Raw genomic sequence first — 23,147 nt, forward strand, 5'->3', positions numbered from 1 at the left:
TATATGAAGCATTATATGGGGCCAATAATATAGGGAGCATCTTATGGAGCCAGTAATATAGGGAGCATCTTATGGGGCTAATTTAATATGGAGCATCTTATGGGGCCAATTTAATATGGAACATCTTATGGGGCCAGTAATATAGGGAGCATCTTATGGGGCCAGTAATATAGGGAGCATCTTATGGGGTCAATTTAATAGGAAGCATCTTATGGCGCCAATTCTATATGGAGCATCTTATGGGGCCAATTCTATATGGAGTATCTTATGGGGCCAATTCCATATGGAGCAGTATATGCAGCCAATTCCATATGGAGCAGTATATGGGGCCAATTTCATATGGAACAGTATATGGGGCCAATTCCATATGGAGCAGTATATGGGGCCAATAATATATGAAGCATCTTATGGGACTGTTAAAGCTTATTGACTTTTAAGATTGCTACTTCCAATAGGTGGCACTAGAGTTCAAGTCCTCTTTGACTAAGCAATTTGCATAACAATAATGTAAAATACATAAGGATAGAGTGAAAGTGAAAATCTGCATGTTATTATTTGTGCCTTCTCTAGGTTTTTCTATGATTATCTGCATTGTGGCTCTCGACCAAATTTCATAGCGGAATGTGGCTCTCAAGGTAAGAAAGGTTGGGGACCCCTGGTATATATCATACAAAAAAGGTTGCACTCTATTGTGCCAAAGCATGTCTAATATGAAATACATGAAATATGAATAGCAAAATGGCTTTTGAACATTAGGAAAATATTTGAGAGACGCTTTGCACAGAATTTGATCAAATAGTGTGAGCCCATCAACCATCGTCAAGGTAGTCTCATTAAAACTGATGGGTCCCTGACCTCCCTGTCCAAATGTGAACACTTACCGAAGGCCAATGTCTGTATGCCTGGGTGAATGTGTTAGCAGGGAGGCCACAGAAAAGGATGTTGCAGTAGTCAAGGCGGGAAATGATGAGGGCGTGCACAAGCATTTTAGTAGATTGGGGGTTGAGGAAAGGACGGATCCTGGAGATATTTTTGAGCTGGAGGCGACAGGAGGTGGAAAGAGCTTGGATGTGTGGTTTGAAGGACAGGGCAGAGTCGAAGGTTACTCCGAGGCAGCGGACTTCGGGTACAGGGGAAAGCATGATGTCATTGACTGCGATAGATAGGTCAAGTAAGGAAGATTTGTGGGATGGAGGAAAGATGATGAGTTCAGATTTGTCCACATTGAGTTTGAGGAAGCGAGAGGAGAAGAAGGAGGATATGGCTGATAGGCACTCTGGGATTCTGGACAGCAGAGCGGTGACGTCTATGCCAGAGAGGTAGATCTGAGTGTCATCAGCATAGAGGTGGTACTGGAATCCATGGGACTTTATGAGTTGTCCCAAGCCAAGTGTATAGATTGAGAAGATTAGGGGTCCTAGAACAGAGCCTTGGGGGACTCAAACAGAGAGAGGGTGGGATGAGGAGGTAGTATGGGAGTGGGAGACGCTGAATGTGCGGTTGGAAAGGTACGAGGCGATCCAGGATAGGGCGAGGTCTTTGATGCCAAAGGAGGAGAGCATCTGCAGTAGGAGGCAGTGGTCAACTGTGTCGAAAGCAGAGGACAGGTCTAGAAGGAGGAGTACAGAGTATTGTCCAGTAGTTTTGGCGGTAAGTAGGTCGTTAGTGATTTTGGTCAGGGCAGTCTCAGTTGAGTGATGCGGGCGGAAACCAGATTGTAGATTGTCGTACAACAAGTTAGATGAGAGGTGGGAGGAGAGTTCAGCATGGACGTGCTGCTCCAGGAGTTTGGAAGCAAATGGGAGCAGCGATATTGGGCGATAGCTGGACATAGCAGTTGGATCGAGGGTTGGGTTTTTAAGGATAGGCGTGATTGTGGCATGTTTGAACGCAGAGGGGAAGGTGCCAGAAGTTAGTGATAGGTTGAAGAGGTGGGTTAGGGATGGGATAAGTGTGGTGATGAGGTTGGGGAGGAGGTGGGATGGGATGGGGTCGAGCGCACAGGTGGTGAGGTGGGATTTGGAGAGGAGACAATTAAGTCCCCCTTCAGTGATGTTGGATAGGGAGGTTATGGGGTTTGGGCATTGGTCTGGTATACAAAGGGGTTGTGGTGGTTGAACAATAAAGTCTTGCCTTGTCTGGTCGATCTTATTTCTAAAGTGTGTGGCAAAGTCCTCAGCAGAGATGAGGGAGGTTGGAGGGGGCAGTGGGGGGCAGAGGAGGGAGTTAAATGTTTTGAATAACTGTTTGGGGTTGTGGGATAGGGAAGATACGAGGGTTGTGAAGTAGGCCTGTTTAGCAGAGGTGAGTGCAGATTTAAAAGAGAGTGTTGCTTGTTTGAATACAGTGAAGTCGTCTTGCGAGTGTGTTCTCTTCCAACGCCGCTCCGCAACCCTGGACACTTGCCTTAGCTTTTTGGTGGTGTTATTATGCCAAGGTTGTCTATTGATACGTCGCGCTCTGCCATGGATGAGAGGGGCAACCGTGTCAATAGCTGATGCGAGAGTGGCATTGTAGAAAGCAGCAGCACTGTCTGTGTCGTGGAGTGAGGATATGGATGCCAGTGGTAGGATGGAGTCAGAGAGTGTGTGGGTGTCTAGGTGTGCAAGGTTTCTGCGTGGGTGCGCATGTTGCTGGATATGGATGATTGGTGAGGAGGACAGGGATGAGAAGGTGAGCAGATGGTGGTCAGATAGAGGGAGAGGGGAGGTGGTGAAGTTAGATAGAGAGCAGAGACGGGTGAATACCAGGTCTAGTGTATGCCCATCCGTGTGGGTGGCTGCGGAGGACCACTGAGTAAGTCCAAAGGATGAGGTAAGGGACAGAAGTTTGGAGGCTGTTGACTGAAGGGTATCAATGGGGATGTTGAAGTCACCCATGATGATGGTGCCACCTATGCAGGTGGCCAAACTTCTTGCCAGTAGGCAAGAAGGCTACAGCATTACTGTGATTGGCAGGCAATCCTCACATGTTTAGTGGCTGAAAATCAGGTGCCAATCATGTAGGGCTGGGAATTGAGCATTGTGCCAGAGTACCAGGCACTCGATCGAGTACCCAGCTTCGTGAGCAGCAGGATGCTCGATCGAGCCTTGAGCACTGATGGGTACGCTTGCCCATCAATAATTGTTAATCTTTTGCTCATGAGTGTATTTGCATGTGCAACTAAAGCCATGCACTGGCCGAGTTTCTCTTCTGCATCAAACAGCAAATGTCACATTGAATTGCTCCTGGTAAAATACAACTTTTCAATGTAATAAGCAACAATGCCAGAGACTGAATTTGCTTGTCCTAAATTTGTGCCTAGGCCAAGAAGAATGTCTGGGTATTTCTATCTTACGCAGCAACGCATGACTTTCAGCTTTAGCAGAAACCAAAATGTTTGCCTGTGCAATATTTACAAAGTTGGAACACGAAGAAATTCAATGTTGTTTATATTGGAGCATCTATACAAGCAGCATAAGGTTGAAACTAGGGTTGAGCGAAACGGATCGTTCATTTTCAAAAGTCGCCGACTTTTAGCAAAGTCGGGTTTCATGAAACCCGACCCGATCCCTGTGTGGGGTCGGCCATGCGGTACGCGACTTTCGCGCCAAAGTCGCGTTTCGTATGACGCGCTTGGCGCCATTTTTTTCAGCCAATGAAGGGGCGTGGGCAGAGTGATGACATAGGTCTTAGGGGCGTGGACGCCTATCGCCATGTTGTCGCTTGTGCGCTGTAGCGATTTGCACTGTGTAACACCAGCTTTTCAGTTCAGGGACGGACGGAGGAGAGAGAGAGAGAGAGAGAGAGAGAGAGAGAAAATCCCCATTGGCTTTGCATTAGGTTTCGTGTTTCGGTCGATCCTCGACTTTTCGCCATAATCGGCCGATTTCACTCGACTCGACTTTTGAGATAGTCGGGTTTCGCGAAACCCGGCTCGACCCTAAAAAAGTCAAGGTTGCTCAACCCTAGTTGAAACTGATTATAACTGTTGCATGGGTTACTTTGAATTCCACCATTGGCAGCTGATGAGAGACAGATGATGCTAACAGGGGCCTATGGAACAGGTTACTAAATTTGATAATAAGGGCAAATTTGGTCTCAACGATTTCATCCTCTTCACATTCATATTGAAAAAAACATTAACAAGAATTCAACAAGTGAAGGAAGAAGAACAGCACTTTTAACATGTTCATCGCCATCCTGGGCTTGTTGGGGATGGCACCTGCAGAGGAAGCAGATCAGCAGCAGGTCGATGTGTATGGAACCATTGAGTTATCCCAGTCACAAAGAAATGAGGCTGACAAGGCTACATTATAAAATGTTGACACTGGTTACGATGTTCAGCAATCACTTAGGGGAAGAGAAAGTGAACCAACAGGGACCTAGGTTATGCTGGCGAGCAGGTCAAACTGGATGTTCAATTCCTTGTGGACTGACAAATTGTTAGCATCAAGCAAAGGGATGACTATCGTATATCCATGCTTTAAGACCCTCGCTATAAAGATAAATTAGGGGAATTTTTCTGGCTTGCAAAAGAAAATAAGAAAATTGTCATGATTCCAGGATGATCTGAGCTCTCTGCTTGCAGTAGCTTCACTTCACTTCTATGAATGCCTGCTGTCTGCATGTCTGACCAAGGGTCCCTCTTTGCTCTTCACGGAATGAAAAGAGTTGCTTATCTCTACAAGTAAACTATTATGGTTAAAGAGTGTGAGAAGAATCTACACAAATCCACATTATTCTTTGTAGACATTGCTCTCAGCCAGAGACAACAGTAATGGTCATGATTGCACAAGAATTTTCTCCTTGCTGCTTTGATTTGTATATATTGAGTATTCATCATGTGCTACTAATTGATCTATACCAACAGGGAATATACATGTATAACATTGTTTTGCTACTGAAACATGTATATTCTTTCATTTTCTTTTTAAAGTGTCAGAACATTTATTAGATCCTTAATTCAATATTTTATGTGGTTTGGAATAAAGTTATATAAATATACTCTGTTACCATGGTACCATGATAATTTTTAATGACACTTACCTTGCTATGACAAAAAGGACACAGCTCACACCAAGATAAGCAAGTAGGATGTACATCCAGATGTCAGGAGACAGAGGATTCAAAAAAGAGAAGACACTAGGATTGGTCCCATTAGCTTTCCGATATAGTATGCTTATCCCCAGAGTCATAAATGGTTTAGAAAAATCAATCACTTTCTCTCGAATGTGGGTTATGGTAAGTGGAGCCACTGCCAGGTCAGCTTTCTGAAAGAGTATAAAAGTACTAAAGGTTAGGAAACATAGCAACTCAAAAATTTGTAATTTTTGATAAGTGGCAATCAGACAGGACATGTAATGTGTACACACTTCAATGCCTATATATTATACAGTTTCCAGCAACATAATAACACTCTGAAACGGTAACTGCTTGGAAATGGCATACAATTAATTTAACCTGTCTCCTTTAACTTTTGATGACGTAATACCATTAAAGTTGCAATAACAGTAACATAGCAGAGAAAACAATCATAGCTAACTGTATTAACGTAAAAATATTACACATATCTCAAATACATACAGCTCCTGCAAAAATTAAGAGACAAAAGCACAGTTTTATAAAAATCAGCTTGTCTACATGTCTGACAGCCATTCCATTCCAGTGTCAGTTGAATTCCAACCAGAGTACACCTCATTCTACTTTATGTGCTTCTTATTAGGTGATCACCTGAACCAAATCTTATTTAATGAAGGAAAGTATAAAAATCACTGCTGTGGTGTTCGCAATCCTCTTGTAATTGGTCAAGCTGGATGGCAAAACAAGTGCTAGTAATACCCCAAAAGTAATAGGAATGAAAAATAACTTTTAACCATGCCAATGGAGTTGAAAATAAAAGTATTGAGTGAGGAAAAGAAGGACTCAATTCTGGCTTTACTAGCAGAGTGAAACAGTGTGCATCATGTTGCCTCCATACTTCAGATTTTTAAGACGACAGTCCATTACAACAAGGTCAAGCAGCAGACATTGGAGACAACAAAGCTACAGACCTGCAGAAGGTGAAAATTACTCTCCACTGACCAGGATGACCGTCATCTTTTTTGAATGTCACTCAGCAACCGCAGGATGACATCAAGTGAACTACAAAAGGAATGGCAAATGGCAGCTGGGGTGAAGTGCACAGCAAGAACGGTTTGTAATAGGCTCCTAGAGGCAGGGCTCAAGTCATGTAAAGCTAGAAAAAAGCCTTTCATCAATGAGAAGCAAAGGAGAACCAGGCTAAAGTTTGCCAAACACTATAAGGATTGGACTATAGAGGACTGGAGTAAGGTAATCTTATCTGATGAGTCTAATTTTCAGCTTTGCCCAACACCTGGTCATCTAATGGTTAGACGGAGACCTGGAGTGGCATACAAGGCACAGTTTCTTGCACCCACTGTGAAATTTGGTGTAGGATCGGCGATGATCTGGGGATGCTTCAGCAAGTCTGGAATTGGGCAGGTTAATCTTTGTGAAGGACGTATGAATCAAGACGCATACAAGGTTATCCTGGAAAAACAGTTGATTCCTTCTGCTTTGGCAATGTTCCCCAACTCTGAGGACTGTTTTTTCCAGCAGGACAATGTGCCATGCCACACAGCTAGGTCAATCAATGTGTGGATGAAGGAACACCACATCAAATCCCTGTCACGGCCAGCCCAATTTCCAGACCTGAACCGCATTGAAAACCTCTGGAATGTAATCAAGAGGAAGATGGATAGTCACAAGCCATCAAACTAAAAACTGCTTACATTTTTGTACACAAAAAGTCACCCAAAAGTACTGTGTAAGACTGATGGAAAGCATGCCAAGACACATGAAAGCTGTGATTTAAAAATCATGGTTATTCCACAAAATATTGATTTCTGAACTCTTCCTCAGTTAAAATATTAGTATTGTTGGTTTTAAATGATTATGAACTTGTTTTCTTAGCATTATTTGAGGTCTGCAAGCAATTAATTTTTTCTGTTATTTTGACCATTTCTCATTTTCTGAAAATAAATACAAAATGTATTGCTTGGAAATTTGAAGACATGTTGTCCGTAGTTTATAGAATAAAAGAGCAATTTACATTTTACTCAAAAATATACCTATAAAGAGTAAAATCACACAACATCTCGACAAATATCTTAACAGTGTATGCAATGTATATTGCGCAATCTTGCGATGCATGAGAAGGGCCTAGCAGAAAAGGGCACTGTATGAATTGCACAGTAGGTTTAAGACATGAATTTCAGCAGTCAATGGAAAGTAAGACGACCTGGCACAAATGGCAGCAATGTATGAAAGGGATCTGTCATTTCCTACCTATATAGTTGCTCATTGAAGCCAAGCCTACTCTTGCTGCATCAAGGAAAAGCACATAGTGAGCAACAGTGGGACAAAAAATGGTAATTATTAGAAAGGAGCTAATTGATTAGTTTCAAAACAAATGTGACTAGAATTTTGCCCAAAAATTGAATTTGCGGGATAGTAAAAGTTTTTTTGATTTACTGCTGTCGAATCAAGCAAAATAGACAGTTAGAGCAGTCAGGCTGTGGAATGCCTTACCACAAGAGGTAGTAATAGCAAATAATATACCAGCATGTAAAGAAAGGGCTGGATGCTTTTCTCAAAACAAAAGGAATTGTGGGTTATAAATACAATAATAGAGAATGTGTAACTTGTGTAAAAAGGTTCTACTTGAGGGACCAATGTCTGGTTTTAATCTATATAACTATGTAGCTATATAACTATGGAGGTCCCAAGTTGATGAAGTGCATCACACCCAACATGATCATACTTATAATGTCATGGGATATTGTGGGGCCTAAGGAGTAGAATATCTGGCTGCTCTGAGAGAAGATAGAAGGTAGGAAGCAGAAGTTAGAAGAGCTGATTAGAGTGCCATTGGTGACAGGACAGGTATGGGAAGGGCTGATGAGAAGTGAGTATAAAATATTTTTTAACCCATTTTCCATTGGATTTAGTTTACATCAAAATTATTCAATATAAATTGAAATGAACCCTAAACTATTCAAATATGCCCAAATTGAATTTCGGGAGATTCACTCAACCCAACACCTACTGTATATGGGATACGCAATTGTGTGTTATGATCCTGCAGCCTTCTTTCAACAATTAAATAAAGACATCTATTTCGATCACATCAGTAGAAAGTCCTAAAGTCCACATCTGTATAACAGGGTACTTGTAACACATGGATTCATGAACTCTCCAATAATGCCTGTCCTGGCTTTTGCAAGACTCCATATTCCTTATGCTGCACCAGTTTCAGTTTACTGTTCCACCCTACATTGGTATTATTAGTCATGCTCCCAGGACTGGCTTAGTTAGTGGCTTGCCACTTAAATACACACGTAGTTAGTATCCTTGCTGCTATTAAGCATTGCTTTAATATTATTGAAAATCCAATATATATTATTTCACTGGAAAGTTTCCTACACTTCTGGCTTCTTCTGCTTTGAATGCAGTGAAAACGTCAATTTTACTATATTGATTAGAAGTTTCCTGTACAACTAGACAGTTCTGCCTTAGACTAATTGACAATTTCAGGACTAGGGACCCTGTTTTCCACTGGTCCATTTTGATGCTGAGTTTTTAGCCTCACTGCTAAATCAGTTGCGTGAATTCCCTCTACACTATCTGTTCTTATTTGCCACATCAGTCTCCGATGCTCCAATTGGATTGCCCTGATAAACCAACACCCTCTGTCTATGCTGCAACATAAGTACTACTCTACAGGTCCAAAGGCTTTGAGAATCCAATGCTCCAGGAGGGATGTGTAAAGCATGTGTCAGGATACAACTGTTATGATACGGTGGTCTAGGAGCAACATGGAACGAGCTCTGAAGGAAGTGGTAACTGTACTGACCGCAGTCCCTAAGCTCAACACAACACTAGAAGTAGCCGTGGAATGCTCCTAACTCTCCCTAGGCATCTCGTCACAGCCTAAGAGCTAACTACCCCTAAAGAAAGAAGCAGGAAAGCTATATTGCCTCAGAGAAAATCCCCAAAGGATAGATTAGCCCCCCACAAATAATGACTGTGAGTGGAGAGGGAAAAGACATACACAGAATGAAACCAGGATGAGCACAGGAGGCCAGTCTAGCTAAATAGAAAGGACAGGATGGAATACTGTGCGGTCAGTATAAAACACTACAAAAATCCACGCAGAGTTTACAAAAAATCTCCACATCTGACTAAAGGTGTGGAGGGCAAATCTGCCTCCCAGAGCTTCCAGCAAGACAGAATTAATTCACACCAATAAGCTGGACAAACATAGAAAGCACAGAATGGATAAGTCCACAATCTGTGGACAGAAAAGAGCAAGCAAAAACTTAGCTTTTCTGAACTGGTCAGGATAACAGGGAACTCCAAAGAGATGTGAATGCAACCAGGAACCATTTACAAGTGGCACTGGCTGAAGAAAGAGCCAGGCCTAAATAGCCGAGCAGAAGAGACGATAAGTGGAGGCAGCTGATGACAGCTAACTCCAAGGAGCATCCATACCACTAGAAACCACAAGAGGGAGCCCAAGAGCAGAACTCACAAAAGTGCCACTTACAACCACCGGAGGGAGCCCAAGAGCGGAATTCACAGCAACAACTCACAGAGGACACAATGCATAGACAGTCAGCAAACAGTGTAATTCAGTTGACATGTAATAGTAATTTACAGTAATTCTAAACGATTAGTGATAATAACAAAGAGCATCAAACATGAACAAAATAACAATAAGATTGAAATAGCAATGCAAGTTCTTCTCTATATAATACTAATGTCCCTTCTACAGAGGTGGTATGCTGATTCATGGGGTTTACCATGCAAGAACTTCTTGTAGGTATGGTCCTAGCGGGGGTCTCCGGGTTTTCCCGCTTGGCCGCAAAGTCTTTCTGACGTAGTCTATTAAAGCATGTTGAGCCTCCCTTGCACCAACCGGCCCCCTCCCAACCTGTTGTCCTATTACCAACCCTTCTCGGTATCATTTGCGAGAGCTAGAAGTGACGGCCCTACTCTCATGTGCTTTTCCTCTGAAACCACAGGTGTGTGTCTCTAGTTGTTGCCTCCTTGTGAGTGCTTGGGGCTTGACCACCGATGACAATCTCTTAGGCCTAGGACGAAAAGGACTGGGCCTCGGCCCCTAATGACTGACGTCTGGCCTCCGGGCCTTGAGCGGCATAGAGCGCAGAACCTGACCTTGACTGGCGAAGCTGGAAAGCTGAGTTTTCTCGGATTGAGTCTGGACCCTGTCAGATGGTGACCAGCACCTCAGCAGTATGGACTTCCTGCAGATGCCTGTCTCGATGGCCTTGGCACTGCCTCTGGGCTGCATCTGCTTTGATCTTCTTCCTGGTGCCAAATCTACCTGCCGTTTGGCATGCAAGTCTTTTATATTCAGGAACTCTTGGTTACTGATCACCTGATCAGGTCCAGCCCCCCAAGTTTTTCCCCCTGCAAATGTTCCAGTGCAGATAAATTCTGTCTCATTACACCTGGCAAGCAGATGGCAGTCTCTCTCCACTAATGTGACCATCTGCAAGGGCTCTTCAGTGATATTTATGTTTCCCCTTACAGATGTACAGTTAAATTATTGCAATTTTACATTAATGACTCGAGTTACCAATAGTTTTGGTACATTGGTGGCTCAAGCTGCTGATAGCTTTGGTATATTTGTGGCTCAAGCAAACACAAACTCACCAGTTATAACTATCATTTCAACTACAACATTAAGGGAAATGTTGCAAAATACAAACAATAATCTGTTAATGAGAAAGTGACTATTAAGCAGCTTTAATTAAGCAGGGGTTTGGGGGGAATTTGCTTATTTTTTGCTATAGGACTAAGAACTAACTGGCTGCTAACTATCTGCCTTTTCTGCCCTGCGTCAATCTCTGCTGGTGCAGAGCAGTAAGGCTGTGTGCACACAATGCAGATTTAGTGTAGATTTAGTGCAGAACTGCAGCAGATTTTTCTGCTGCAGAAACGCTGCAGAACTGCACTGATTTACAGTACAATGTAAATCAATGTGAAAAAAAAGCTGTGCACATGGTGTAGAAAAATCCACGCAGAAACGCTGCAGATTTCAAAGAAGTGCATGTTACTTCTTTTGTGCGTTTCTGCAGCATTTCTGCACCCCTCCATTAATAGAAATCAGAAGTGGTAAAAACTGCACAAAAACTGCAGAAAATCCACATGAATTCTGCACTAAAACCGCATAAAAACGCATAAAAAACGCACCTGCGGATTCTGCCAGGAGATGCAGATTTAGTGCAGAAAATTCTGCACCACATTTCCTACGTGTGCACATAGCCTGAAAGACTGCTCCTGCCGGCAATTCTGCTGCTTCCTTTGCCCTTTTGCCAATAGAGTAGCTTTTTCAATTCTGGTCTTACCTGCTATTGGGGCACCACTACCAACGTCATGCTGGTTAACAGATGGCTCCCCACAAGTAAGCAGGCTATCAATCAGCATGATATCTGGAGAGTCATTCCATCAACAGAGCAGAACAAAACAGAAGAAGTTACTTTGTCACCAGAAGCGGCAGAATCTCTGGCAGGAGCTGTCCATGACCATTCTGAGCTGGCAGAGATTGGTGCCTGGCAGAGCAGGCATGTAGATAGCAGCTACCTGCCTGTATGTTTTTAGCCCCATACCAAAAAATAAGCTAAGTTCTGAGTAACCCCTTTAAGTGTAGTGATTTTTTTGCAGACTTGCATATAGATTTTAGATCTTTATCCAATCAAGATTTTGAAATAATAATTTGAGTAAGTTTAACCTAAAGGATCTTATCAGGCATACAATGTGTGGTATACCAAATACTTTTAAAAATGTAAATTGATCATCAATACTTCTGTGGCCAACTATGTCCTATGTGCCTGCACAAAAAGTGTCATCTTCATTAATCTATGGAAGCATGCAATTTCCAGATTTCCTTGTGCTATTAAAAAAATGATAAAACAATATCAATATCTGTCAGTACAATACATACCAAGGTTATGATTGGTAATTGTGATTACAAGCTACTCATGGTGATCTATAGGCAGTGTCACTAAAATTGAGGCAATAGGTACAAGTTCATGGGAATATGCCATTTCCTGTTGGAAAATCACTTAATCACATCGGTACTTTAAAACTAGGTTGCCAATCCTCATGGGGTCAGGGATGTAATAAAATCATCTTGATTTTATACAGTATGTGAACCTAACATGAAAAATGTCCAAAGAATCACAACCCGTCTTGGAGTGAGGTGTCATTTTTTGTCAGGCCAAGTCAGATTTGTAACAATCTTAAGTTTTATTTCAATATGTTTACTAAAAACATCAAAATACAGCAGCTATCTACCTATTTATTCTAAAATTTATATTGAAATAGGTAAAGATATTATTTTTCAAGAGTACTAATCCTTTAGAGGGGTTGTCCACTACTAGGACAACCCCTTCACAATCTAAGTGCTTGGCCCCATTAAAATTAAAACATTTATACTAATATCCCTTGCTGGCACTGTTCCAGCAGTGTTGGCACTCATTCTCATGAGGCGCACGTAGGGTTATTACGTCACATGAGCTCTGTATACCAAATCAGTCCGGGGTGCACTGCTCTAAGCTTTGGACATATAAGAAATCTACAGGAAATGAGAGCTGTGGCTGCCTGCTCACTTCCTGTTAACTACTTATAGTCTTAAGGTGAGGAGAATGAGACCTGACCTGATTGGGCGTTGAAGTTGTTATGTCACGTGAGCCCTGGGAAAGGGAGTGCCGAAACCACTGGAATGGCGACGGCATGGGAGGTGGACAATTCCTTTAAAGGGAATCTGTCAGCAGAAGTTTACACCCCAAACTATATGCACATCTAATGCTTTCAAAGAAAAGCAAGAAAAGGAGATTCTGGTCAAGGAATAGAGTTGGATTGACAGAGCCTTCAGATTTACAAATAGTACTTCAGCCTCATTTTCATATAAGTTGAAATGCTTATTTATCAGTAAAAGAGGAAGGACTAGCTATGTAAAGGTACTACTAACTGAATAAAGGACAGTTATATATAGTGACTCATAGGCGAAATTCTTTCTGATTTGACTTGCTCGCTTCACCTGTTTTTCCATCTGGACCAAAACAGCATGATGACTTATTCTAGCCATGACTCATCTGCAGAGTTTGCAACACAGAAAGACATGAGTTGTCAAATTTCCAGCACCATTCATATTTTCATTATTCCCAACATTTCATCTTGCTGCAAATGCAATCTTGTTACCTGCAGCTTCCTAGCTGCCCCTAACACTGCTCCTGCTGTGTGTTATAGTGCCCTAAATATTGTACTTCAGTATGACTATTGTAATTCAAGTAGATACTCCCCCAAAAAACTAAAAAACTGATAGATATACATTGCCCCTGCATATAATAGTGCCCCTAAAATAACACAGTGAAGAAAAGAACTATTTAATCCCTTGCTGATTTTGCTCATTGAGAAAGACATGAACAGTCTACAATTTTAAGAGTAGGTTAATTTTAATATTGAGAGATAGAATATCAAAAACAAAATTCAAAATATTATATTGTATAAATTATTATATATTTATTAGCATTTTGCAGTGAGAAATAAGTATTTGATCTCCTACTAACCATTACGAGTTCTGGCTCCTACAGACCAGTTAAACTACACGGGGAGAACTTATTAATGTTCTCAAGGCAGCTGGGAACACAGTCACCAAGAAAACCATTGCTAACACATTACGCCGTAAAAGTTTAAATCCTGCAGTGCCAGCAAGGTCCCCCTGCTCAAGAAGGCACATGTGCAGGCCCGTCTGAGGTTTGCCAATGAACACCTGGATGATTCTGTGAGTGAGTGGGTGGGAGAAGGTGTTGAGGTCAGATGAGACAAAAATTGAGGTCTTCGGCATTAACTCAACTCGCCGTGTTTGGAGTACGAGAAATTCTGCCTATGACCCAAAGAACACCGTCCCCACTGTCAAGCATGGAGGTGGAAACATTATGTTTTCAGAGTGTATCTCTGCTAAGGGCACAGGACTACTTCACCACATCAATGAGAGAATGGATTGTGCCATGTACCGTAAAATCCTGAGTGACAACCTCCTTCCATCCACCAGGACATTAAAAATGAGTCGTGGCTGGGTATTCTATTAAGACAATGACCCAAAGCTTACAGCCAAGGCAACAAAGGAGTGGCTCAGAAAAAGCACATTTAGATCATGGAGTGGCCTAGCCAGTCTCCAGACCTTAATTGTTGTGAATTCTGTGGCAGACCTCCCTCCTGTGGTCACAAGTGGTACTTCGGCTGATTCTCTCTGGGAGCTTCCGTTTGTGGAGGAAACTGGTACTGCTGCTTCTGAGTTTCCTCCCTCAGGTGATCTGGTGAGGTCGTTAGGTGCTTCTGTACTTAACCCCACCTAATGCTTTGATTCATGCTTCCTGTCAATGTTCCAGTGTTGGACTTGTTTTTTCTCTGGATCATTCCTGTGGCCTGCTGCTCTGCATAGCTAAGTGCTTCTTTGCTATTTGTTTGCTATTTTTTCTGTCCAGCTTGTCTATTTGTTTTGCTGGAAGCTCTGGGACGCAAAGGGTGTACCTCCGTGCCGTTAGTTCGGTACGGAGGGTCTTTTTGCCCCCTTTGCGTGGTTTTCTTTAGGGTTTTGTGTAGACCGCAAAGTTATCTTTCCTATCCTCGTTCTGTCTAGAATATCGGGCCTCACTTTGCTGAATCTTTTTCATCCCTACGTTTGTCTTTTCATCTTACTCACAGTCATTATATGTGGGGGGCTGCCTTTTCCTTTGGGGTATTTCTCTGAGGCAAGGTAGGCTTATTTTTATATCTTCAGGCTAGTTAGTTTCTCAGGCTGTGCCGAGTTGCATAGGGAGCGTTAGGCGCAATCCACGGCTGCCTCTAGTTGTGTTTGGAGAGGATCAGGGATTGCGGTCTGCAGAGTTCCCACGTCTCAGAGCTCGTTCTATTATTTTGGGTTATTGTCAGATCACTGTATGTGCTCTGACCTCCATGTCCATTGTGATACTGAATTGCCTTTCATAACAGTACAGGAAGCCAAAAGTACTAATGATTCTCAATAGAGGGAAAAAAGAAGTTCTGAGACCATTTTTTTTTCTTGGCATTGTGTTTTGTCTTTTTTTTCCCCTAGACATTTGGGTGGTTCAGTACACAGGTGTAGCGATGGACATTAGAAGTCTGTCTTCATTTGTGGATCAGCTCTCGGCAAGAGTACAAAAGATTCAAGACACTATTGATCAGAAATCTATGTTAGAACCAAGAATTCCTATTCCTGATTTGTTTTTTGGAGATAGAACTAAGTTTCTGAGTTTCAAAAATAATTGTAAGTTATTTCTGGCCTTGAAACCTCGTTCCTCTGGTGATCCAGTTCAACAGGTTTTGATTATTATTTCTTTTTTGCGCGGCGACCCTCAGGACTGGGCATTTTCTCTTGCGCCAGGAGAATTTGCTGGCTCTTTGTCAGGGTCAGGATGAGATAGAGGTATATTGCCAGAAAGTTAGAAAATGGTCAGTGCTCACTCAATGGAATGAATCTGCGCTGGCAGCTATGTTCAGAAAGGGTCTCTCTGAAGCCCTTAAGGATGTCATGGTGGGATTTCCTATGCCTGCTGGTTTGAATGAGTCTATGTCTTTGGCTATTCAGATCGGTCGACGCTTGCGTGAGCGTAAATCTGTGCACCATTTGGCGGTATTACCTGAGCTTAAACCTGAGCTTATGCAGTGCGATAGGACTTTGACCAGAGTTGAACGGCAAGAACACAGACGTCTGAATGGGCTGTGTTTCTACTGTGGTGATTCCACTCATGCTATCTCTGATTGTCCTAAGCGCACTAAGCGTTTCGCTAGGTCTTCCACCATTGGTACGGTACAGTCAAAATTTCTTCTGTCCGTTACCTTGATCTGCTCTTTGTCATCGTATTCTGTCATGGCCTTTGTGGATTCAGGCGCTGCCCTGAATTTGATGGACTTGGAATATGCTAAGCGTTGTGGGGTTTTCTTGGAGCCCTTGCAGTGTCCTATTCCATTGAGAGGAATTGATGCTACGCCTTTGGCCAAGAATAAGCCTCAATACTGGACCCAGCTGACCATGTGCATGGCTCCTGCACATCAGGAGGTTATTCGCTTTCTGGTGTTGCATAATCTGCATGATGTGGTCGTGTTGGGGTTGCCATGGCTACACGCCCATAATCCAGGATTGGATTGGAAATCCATGTCGGTGTCCAGCTGGGGTTGTCAGGGGGTACATGGTGATGTTCCATTTTTGTCAATTTCGTCATCCACCCCTTCTGAGGTTCCAGAGTTCTTGTCTGATTACCGGGATGTATTTGATGAGCCCAAGTCCGATGCCCTACCTCCGCATAGGGATTGTGATTGTGCTATCAATTTGATTCCTGGTAGTAAATTCCCAAAAGGTCGACTGTTTAATTTATCCGTGCCTGAGCACACCGCTATGCGCAGTTATGTGAAGGAATCCCTGGAGAAGGGGCATATTCGCCCGTCATCGTCGCCATTAGGAGCAGGGGTTTTTTTTGTAGCCAAAAAGGATGGTTCGCTGAGACCTTGTATAGATTATCGCCTTCTTAATAAGATCACTGTTAAATTTCAGTACCCCTTGCCTTTGTTATCTGATTTGTTTGCTCTGATTAAGGGGGCTAGTTGGTTCACCAAGATTGATCTTCGTGGTGCGTATAATCTGGTGCGTATTAAGCGAGGCAATGAATGGAAAACTGCATTTAATACGCCCGAGGGTCATTTTGAGTATCTAGTGATGCCATTCGGACTTGCCAATGCTCCATCAGTGTTTCAGTCCTTTATGCATGACATCTTCCGAGAGTACCTGGATAAATTCCTGATTGTGTACTTGGATGACATTTTGATCTTCTCGGATGATTGGGAGTCTCATGTGAAACAGGTCAGAACGGTTTTTCAGGTCCTGCGTGCTAATTCTTTGTTTGTGAAGGGATCAAAGTGTCTCTTTGGTGTGCAGAAGGTTTCATTTTTGGGGTTCATCTTTTCCCCTTCTACTATCGAGATGGATCCTGTTAAGGTCCAAGCCATCCATGATTGGACTCAGCCGACATCTCTGAAAAGTCTGCAAAAGTTCCTGGGCTTTGCTAATTTTTATCGTCGCTTCATCTGCAATTTTTCTAGTATTGCCAAACCATTGACCGATTTGACCAAGAAGGGTGCTGATTTGGTCAATTGGTCTTCTGCTGCTGTGGAAGCTTTTCAAGAGTTGAAGCGTCGTTTTTCTTCTGCCCCTGTGTTGTGTCAACCAGATGTTTCTCTTCCGTTCCAGGTCGAGGTTGATGCTTCTGAGATTGGAGCAGGGGCTGTTTTGTCGCAGAGAGGTTCTGATTGTTCAGTGATGAAACCATGCGCTTTTTTTTCCAGGAAGTTTTCGCCTGCTGAGCGGAATTATGATGTGGGCAACCGAGAGTTGCTGGCCATGAAGTGGGCATTCGAGGAGTGGCGTCATTGGCTTGAAGGAGCTAAGCATCGCGTGGTGGTATTGACTGATCATAAGAACTTGACTTATCTCGAGTCTGCTAAGCGTTTGAATCCTAGACAGGCTCGTTGGTCGCTGTTTTTCGCCCGTTTTGATTTTGTGATTTCGTACCTTCCGGGCTCTAAAAATGTGAGGGCGGATGCTCTGTCTAGGAGTTTTGTGCCCGACTCTCCGGGTTTGTCTGAGCCGGCGGGTATCCTCAAGGAAGGAGTAATTGTGTCTGCCATCTCCCCTGATTTGCGGCGGGTGCTGCAAAGATTTCAGGCTAATAAACCTGATCGTTGTCCAGTGGAGAAACTGTTTGTCCCGGATAGGTGGACAAATAAAGTGATCTCTGAGGTTCATTGTTCGGTGTTGGTTGGTCATCCTGGAATCTTTGGTACCAGAGAGTTAGTGGCTAGATACTTTTGGTGGCCATCTCTGTCGCGGGATGTGCGTACTTTTGTGCAGTCCTGTGGGATTTGTGCTCGGGCTAAGCCCTGCTGTTCTCGTGCCAGTGGGTTGCTTTTGCCCTTGCCGGTCCCGAAGAGACCTTGGACACATATCTCTATAGATTTTATTTCAGATCTTCCCGTCTCTCAAAAGATGTCAGTCACTTGGGTGGTCTGTGATCGCTTTTCTAAGATGGTCCATCTGGTACCCTTGTCCAAATTGCCTTCCTCCTCTGATTTGGTGCCATTGTTCTTCCAGCATGTGGTTCGTTTGCATGGCATTCCAGAGAATATCGTTTCTGACAGAGGTTCCCAGTTTGTTTCGAGGTTTTGGCGAGCCTTTTGTGGTAGGATGGGCATTGACTTGTCTTTTTCCTCGGCTTTTCATCCTCAGACTAATGGCCAGACCGAACGAACCAATCAGACCTTGGAAACATATCTGAGATGCTTTGTTTCTGCTGATCAGGATGACTGGGTGTCCTTTCTGCCTTTGGCTGAGTTCGCCCTTAATAATCGGGCCAGCTCGGCTACCTTAGTTTCACCGTTTTTCTGCAACTCTGGGTTCCATCCTCATTTCTCTTCAGGGCAGGTTGAGTCTTCGGACTGTCCTGGTGTGGATACTGTGGTGGACAGATTGCAGCAGATTTGGACTCATGTAGTGGACAATTTGACCTTGTCCCAGGAGAAGGCTCAACGTTTCGCTAATCGCAGACGCCGTGTGGGTCCCCGACTTCGTGTTGGGGATCTGGTTTGGTTATCTTCTCGTCATATTCCTATGAAGGTTTCCTCTCCTAAGTTTAAACCTCGTTTCATTGGTCCTTATAGGATTTCTGAGGTTATTAATCCTGTGTCTTTTCGTCTGACCCTCCCAGATTCTTTTTCCATACATAACGTCTTCCATAGGTCATTGTTGCGGAGATACGTGGCACCTATGATTCCATCTGTTGACCCTCCTGCCCCAGTTTTGGTGGAGGGGGAATTGGAGTATATTGTGGAGAAGATTTTGGATTCTCGTGTTTCAAGACGGAAACTCCAGTATCTGGTTAAATGGAAGGGTTATGCTCAGGAGGATAATTCCTGGGTTTTTGCCTCTGATGTCCATGCTCCCGATCTTGTTCGTGCCTTTCATGTGGCTCATCCTGGTCGGCCTGGGGGCTCTGGTGAGGGTTCGGTGACCCCTCCTCAAGGGGGGGGTACTGTTGTGAATTCTGTGGCAGAGCTCCCTCCTGTGGTCACAAGTGGTACTTCGGCTGATTCTCTCTGGGCGCTTCCGTTTGTGGAGGAAACTGGTACTGCTGCTTCTGAGTTTCCTCCCTCAGGTGATCTGGTGAGGTCGTTAGGTGCTTCTCTACTTAACCCCACCTATGCTTTGATTCATGCTTCCTGTCAATGTTCCAGTGTTGGACTTGTTTTTTCTCTGGATCATTCCTGTGGCCTGCTGCTCTGCATAGCTAAGTGCTTCTTTGCTATTTGTTTGCTATTTTTTCTGTCCAGCTTGTCTATTTGTTTTGCTGGAAGCTCTGGGACGCAAAGGGTGTACCTCCGTGCCGTTAGTTCGGTACGGAGGATCTTTTTGCCCCCTTTGCGTGGTTTTCTTTAGGGTTTTGTGTAGACCGCAAAGTTATCTTTCCTATCCTCGTTCTGTCTAGAATATCGGGCCTCACTTTGCTGAATCTTTTTCATCCCTACGTTTGTCTTTTCATCTTACTCACAGTCATTATATGTGGGGGGCTGCCTTTTCCTTTGGGGTATTTCTCTGAGGCAAGGTAGGCTTATTTTTATATCTTCAGGCTAGTTAGTTTCTCAGGCTGTGCCGAGTTGCATAGGGAGCGTTAGGCGCAATCCACGGCTGCCTCTAGTTGTGTTTGGAGAGGATCAGGGATTGCGGTCTGCAGAGTTCCCACGTCTCAGAGCTCGTTCTATTATTTTGGGTTATTGTCAGATCACTGTATGTGCTCTGACCTCCATGTCCATTGTGATACTGAATTGCCTTTCATAACACTTAATTCCATAGAAAACCTATGGAAGGAGTTGAAACTCCAAGTTGCCAAGCGACAGCCTCAAAATCTTATTGATTTAGAGATGATCTGCAAAGAGGAGTTGACAAAAATTATTCCTGACATGTGCGCAAATCTCATCATCGACTACAAAAAACATCAGACTGCTGTGCTTGCCAACAGGGGTTTTGCCACAAAGTATTAAGTCTTGTTTGCCAGAGGGATCAAATACTTATTTCTCATTGCAAAATGCAAATAAACTTATATAACATATATACTCGAGTATAAGCCGACCTGAGTATAAGCCGACCCCCCTACTTTTGCCACAAAAAACTGGGGAGACTTATTGACTCGAGTATAAGCCTAGGGTAGGAAATGCAGCAGCTACCGGCGAATTTCAAAAATAAAAATAGATGCTCCATACCGTTCATTATTGCCCCATAGATGCTCTGTATAAAGCTGTGCCACATATAATGCTCCATACTGTTCATTATTGCCCCATAGATGTGCCATATAAAGCTGTGCCATATAGTGCTCTGCATCGTTCATTATTGCCTCATAGATGTGCCATATAAAGCTGTGCCATATAGTGCTCTGCACCGTTCATTATGGCCCCATAGATGTGCCATAGAAAGCTGTGCCATATAGTCTCTGCACCATTCATTATTGCCTCATAGATGTGCCATAGAAAGCTGTGCCATATAGTGTTCTTCCCCTGCTCATTATTGCCCCATAGATGTGCCATAGAAAGCTCTGCCATATAGTGCTCTGCACCGTTCATTATGGTCCCATAGATGTGCCATAGAAAGCTCTGCCATACAGTGCTCTGCACCGTTCATTATTGCCCCATAGATGTGCCATACAAAACTGTGCCATATAGAGCTCTGCACCGTTCATTATTGCCTCATAGATGTGCCATAGAAAGCTGTGTAACCGGTATATATAATGCTGCGACTGCTGCAATAAAAAAAAAATGCCATACTCACCTCTCTTGCTCCTCAGCGTCTCGTCCCGGCGTCTCTCTGCACAGTCAGTGCGGAGAGAAGCCGGGAAGATGGAGCGGCGCCCGGCATGTGGAGCGTGGACAGGTGAATATGAAATACTTACCTGCTCCTGGCATCCCGCTTCTTCCCCCGGACAGCTGGTCCCCGGGTGCCGCAGCCTCTTTCTCTATCAGCGGTCACCGTTACCGCTCATTAGAGAAATGAATATGCGGCTCCACCCCTTTGGGAGTGGAGTCCATATTCATTTCTCTAATGAGTGATCCCACATGACCGCTGAACAGGGGAAGAGCTGTGGCACCCGGAGACCGTGGGACTGCAGGGACAGCGCCAGGAGCCCTGGAAGCAGGTAAGTATGCCTCAGCCCTCTCTCCCCCTCACCCGCTGACCCCACCGCCGACCGTGACTCGAGTATAAGCCGAGAGGGGCACTTTCAGCTCAAAAATTTGGGCTGAAAATCTCTGCTTATACTCGAGTATATAAGGTAATTGATCCAATGTGATTTTCTGGATTTTATTTTTGATATTCTATTTCTCAATGTTAAAATTAACCTATCCTTGAAATTAAAGACTGTTCATGTTCATGTCTTTGTCAGTGGGGAAACTGACAAAATATAAAAGGGATGAAATAATTATTTCCTTCACTGTAGTGCCATATTGTGATCGATCTACAGGTGCTTCTCACAAAATTAGAATATAATTTTGGGTTTCCATTGGCTATAAACCACAATCATCAACATTAGCAGAAATAAACACTTGAAATAGATCACTCTGTTTGTAATGACTCTATATAATATATGAGTTTAACTTTTCGTATTGAAGAACTGAAATAAATTAACTTTTTGATGATATTCTAATTTAGTGAGAAGCACCTGTATCTTGTGCACAACAAAATTAATGGTGGGTCTTTCTAACATCCTGGTATAATATTCCCCATGCTGGGCCACTTCCAGTAATATATGTCACCCGTCCTGATATAATCTCCTCCTTCCTGGGCTTCTTCCAGTAATAATGTCCATGTTTTCTAGCTCTACTCCAACAAATATAAAAAATAAATGATTCTACTCACCTTTCCCCGCTCCTACAACATGTGGCATCCTATTCCATAACTGGCGCAGAAGCATCATTGGAAGCACAACTAATTGCTGGCGTCTGTGGGCCGTCTCCTGTATGGGCGCACTGGAAGTTGCGCTCTCTCTGACTGCAATAATTATGCCCCTGTCCGTATGCTAAAAGGAGCTTGAGAACGATGAAACATAGAGTAGTAGGGCAGGTTTCCCATAGCTCCCTTGTCCACTCTGCATAGTTAACAAATAAGTGTCTCTAATTTGTAGGCAGATTTGTCACAGTTGGAGGAACCTTAGCATTTATGCTGTGCCCGTTACTTTAGAAGCAGCAGTCCTGCCCTGATGACGGCCATAATAGAAGTTGTATATACAGACATGAGCAAAGTATGGGATGGGGGTCCACTCCACCATGTATGCCCCAGTCCCCCTGTGCTAAAACTTTACATATAGTGTTTCCCTTAGTATTTGTAGATTGATACTTTCATACATAAGGTGTCCTCCCTATTTATTACAATGTTGTCCTTTATTACAAGGTTCAGTCTCTGCCCTTATTATAATACTAGCTATTGAACCCGTTCTACGCCCGGGTGGCGAGCATTTATATTGGTATATGGTCTCCATCCTGGTATGTGCTGCTCCATCCTGCGCCCCCATCCTGTCATGTGCTGCTCCCATCCTGCGCCCCCGTTCTGTCATGTGCTGCTGCCATCCTGCGCCCGTTCTGTCATGTGCTGCTGCCATCCTGCGCCCGTTCTGTCATGTGCTGCTGCCATCCTGCGCCCGTTCTGTCATGTGCTGCTGCCATCCTGCGCCCGTTCTGTCATGTGCTGCTGCCATCCTGCGCCCGTTCTGTCATGTGCTGCTGCCATCCTGCGCCCGTTCTGTCATGTGCTGCTGCCATCCTTCGCCCGTTCTGTCATGTGCTGCTGCCATCCTTCGCCCGTTCTGTCATGTGCTGCTGCCATCCTGCGCCCGTTCTGTCATGTGCTGCGGCCATCCTGCGCCCGTTCTGTCATGTGCTGCTGCCATCCTGCGCCCGTTCTGTCGTGTTGCGGCCATCCTGCGCCCGTTCTGTCATGTGCTGCTGCCATCCTGCGCCCGTTC

The 23,147-nt window shown here is 43.8% G+C and overlaps 1 protein-coding gene across 1 annotated transcript in view; it reads right to left on the bottom strand.

Annotated features, from left to right (window-relative positions):
* GRIK3 (glutamate ionotropic receptor kainate type subunit 3) overlaps positions 1-23,147 on the bottom strand; it is a 900,786-nt gene that overhangs the window by 125,588 nt on the left and 752,051 nt on the right. Inside the window, exon 11 of the mRNA XM_069756890.1 lies at positions 5,029-5,252. Coding sequence (XP_069612991.1) covers positions 5,029-5,252 — 224 coding nt within the window. The remainder of the gene's footprint in view (positions 1-5,028; positions 5,253-23,147) is intronic.

Source organism: Ranitomeya imitator, chromosome 3, assembly GCF_032444005.1.
Source record: "Ranitomeya imitator isolate aRanImi1 chromosome 3, aRanImi1.pri, whole genome shotgun sequence".
Classification (NCBI taxonomy): domain Eukaryota; kingdom Metazoa; phylum Chordata; class Amphibia; order Anura; family Dendrobatidae; genus Ranitomeya; species Ranitomeya imitator.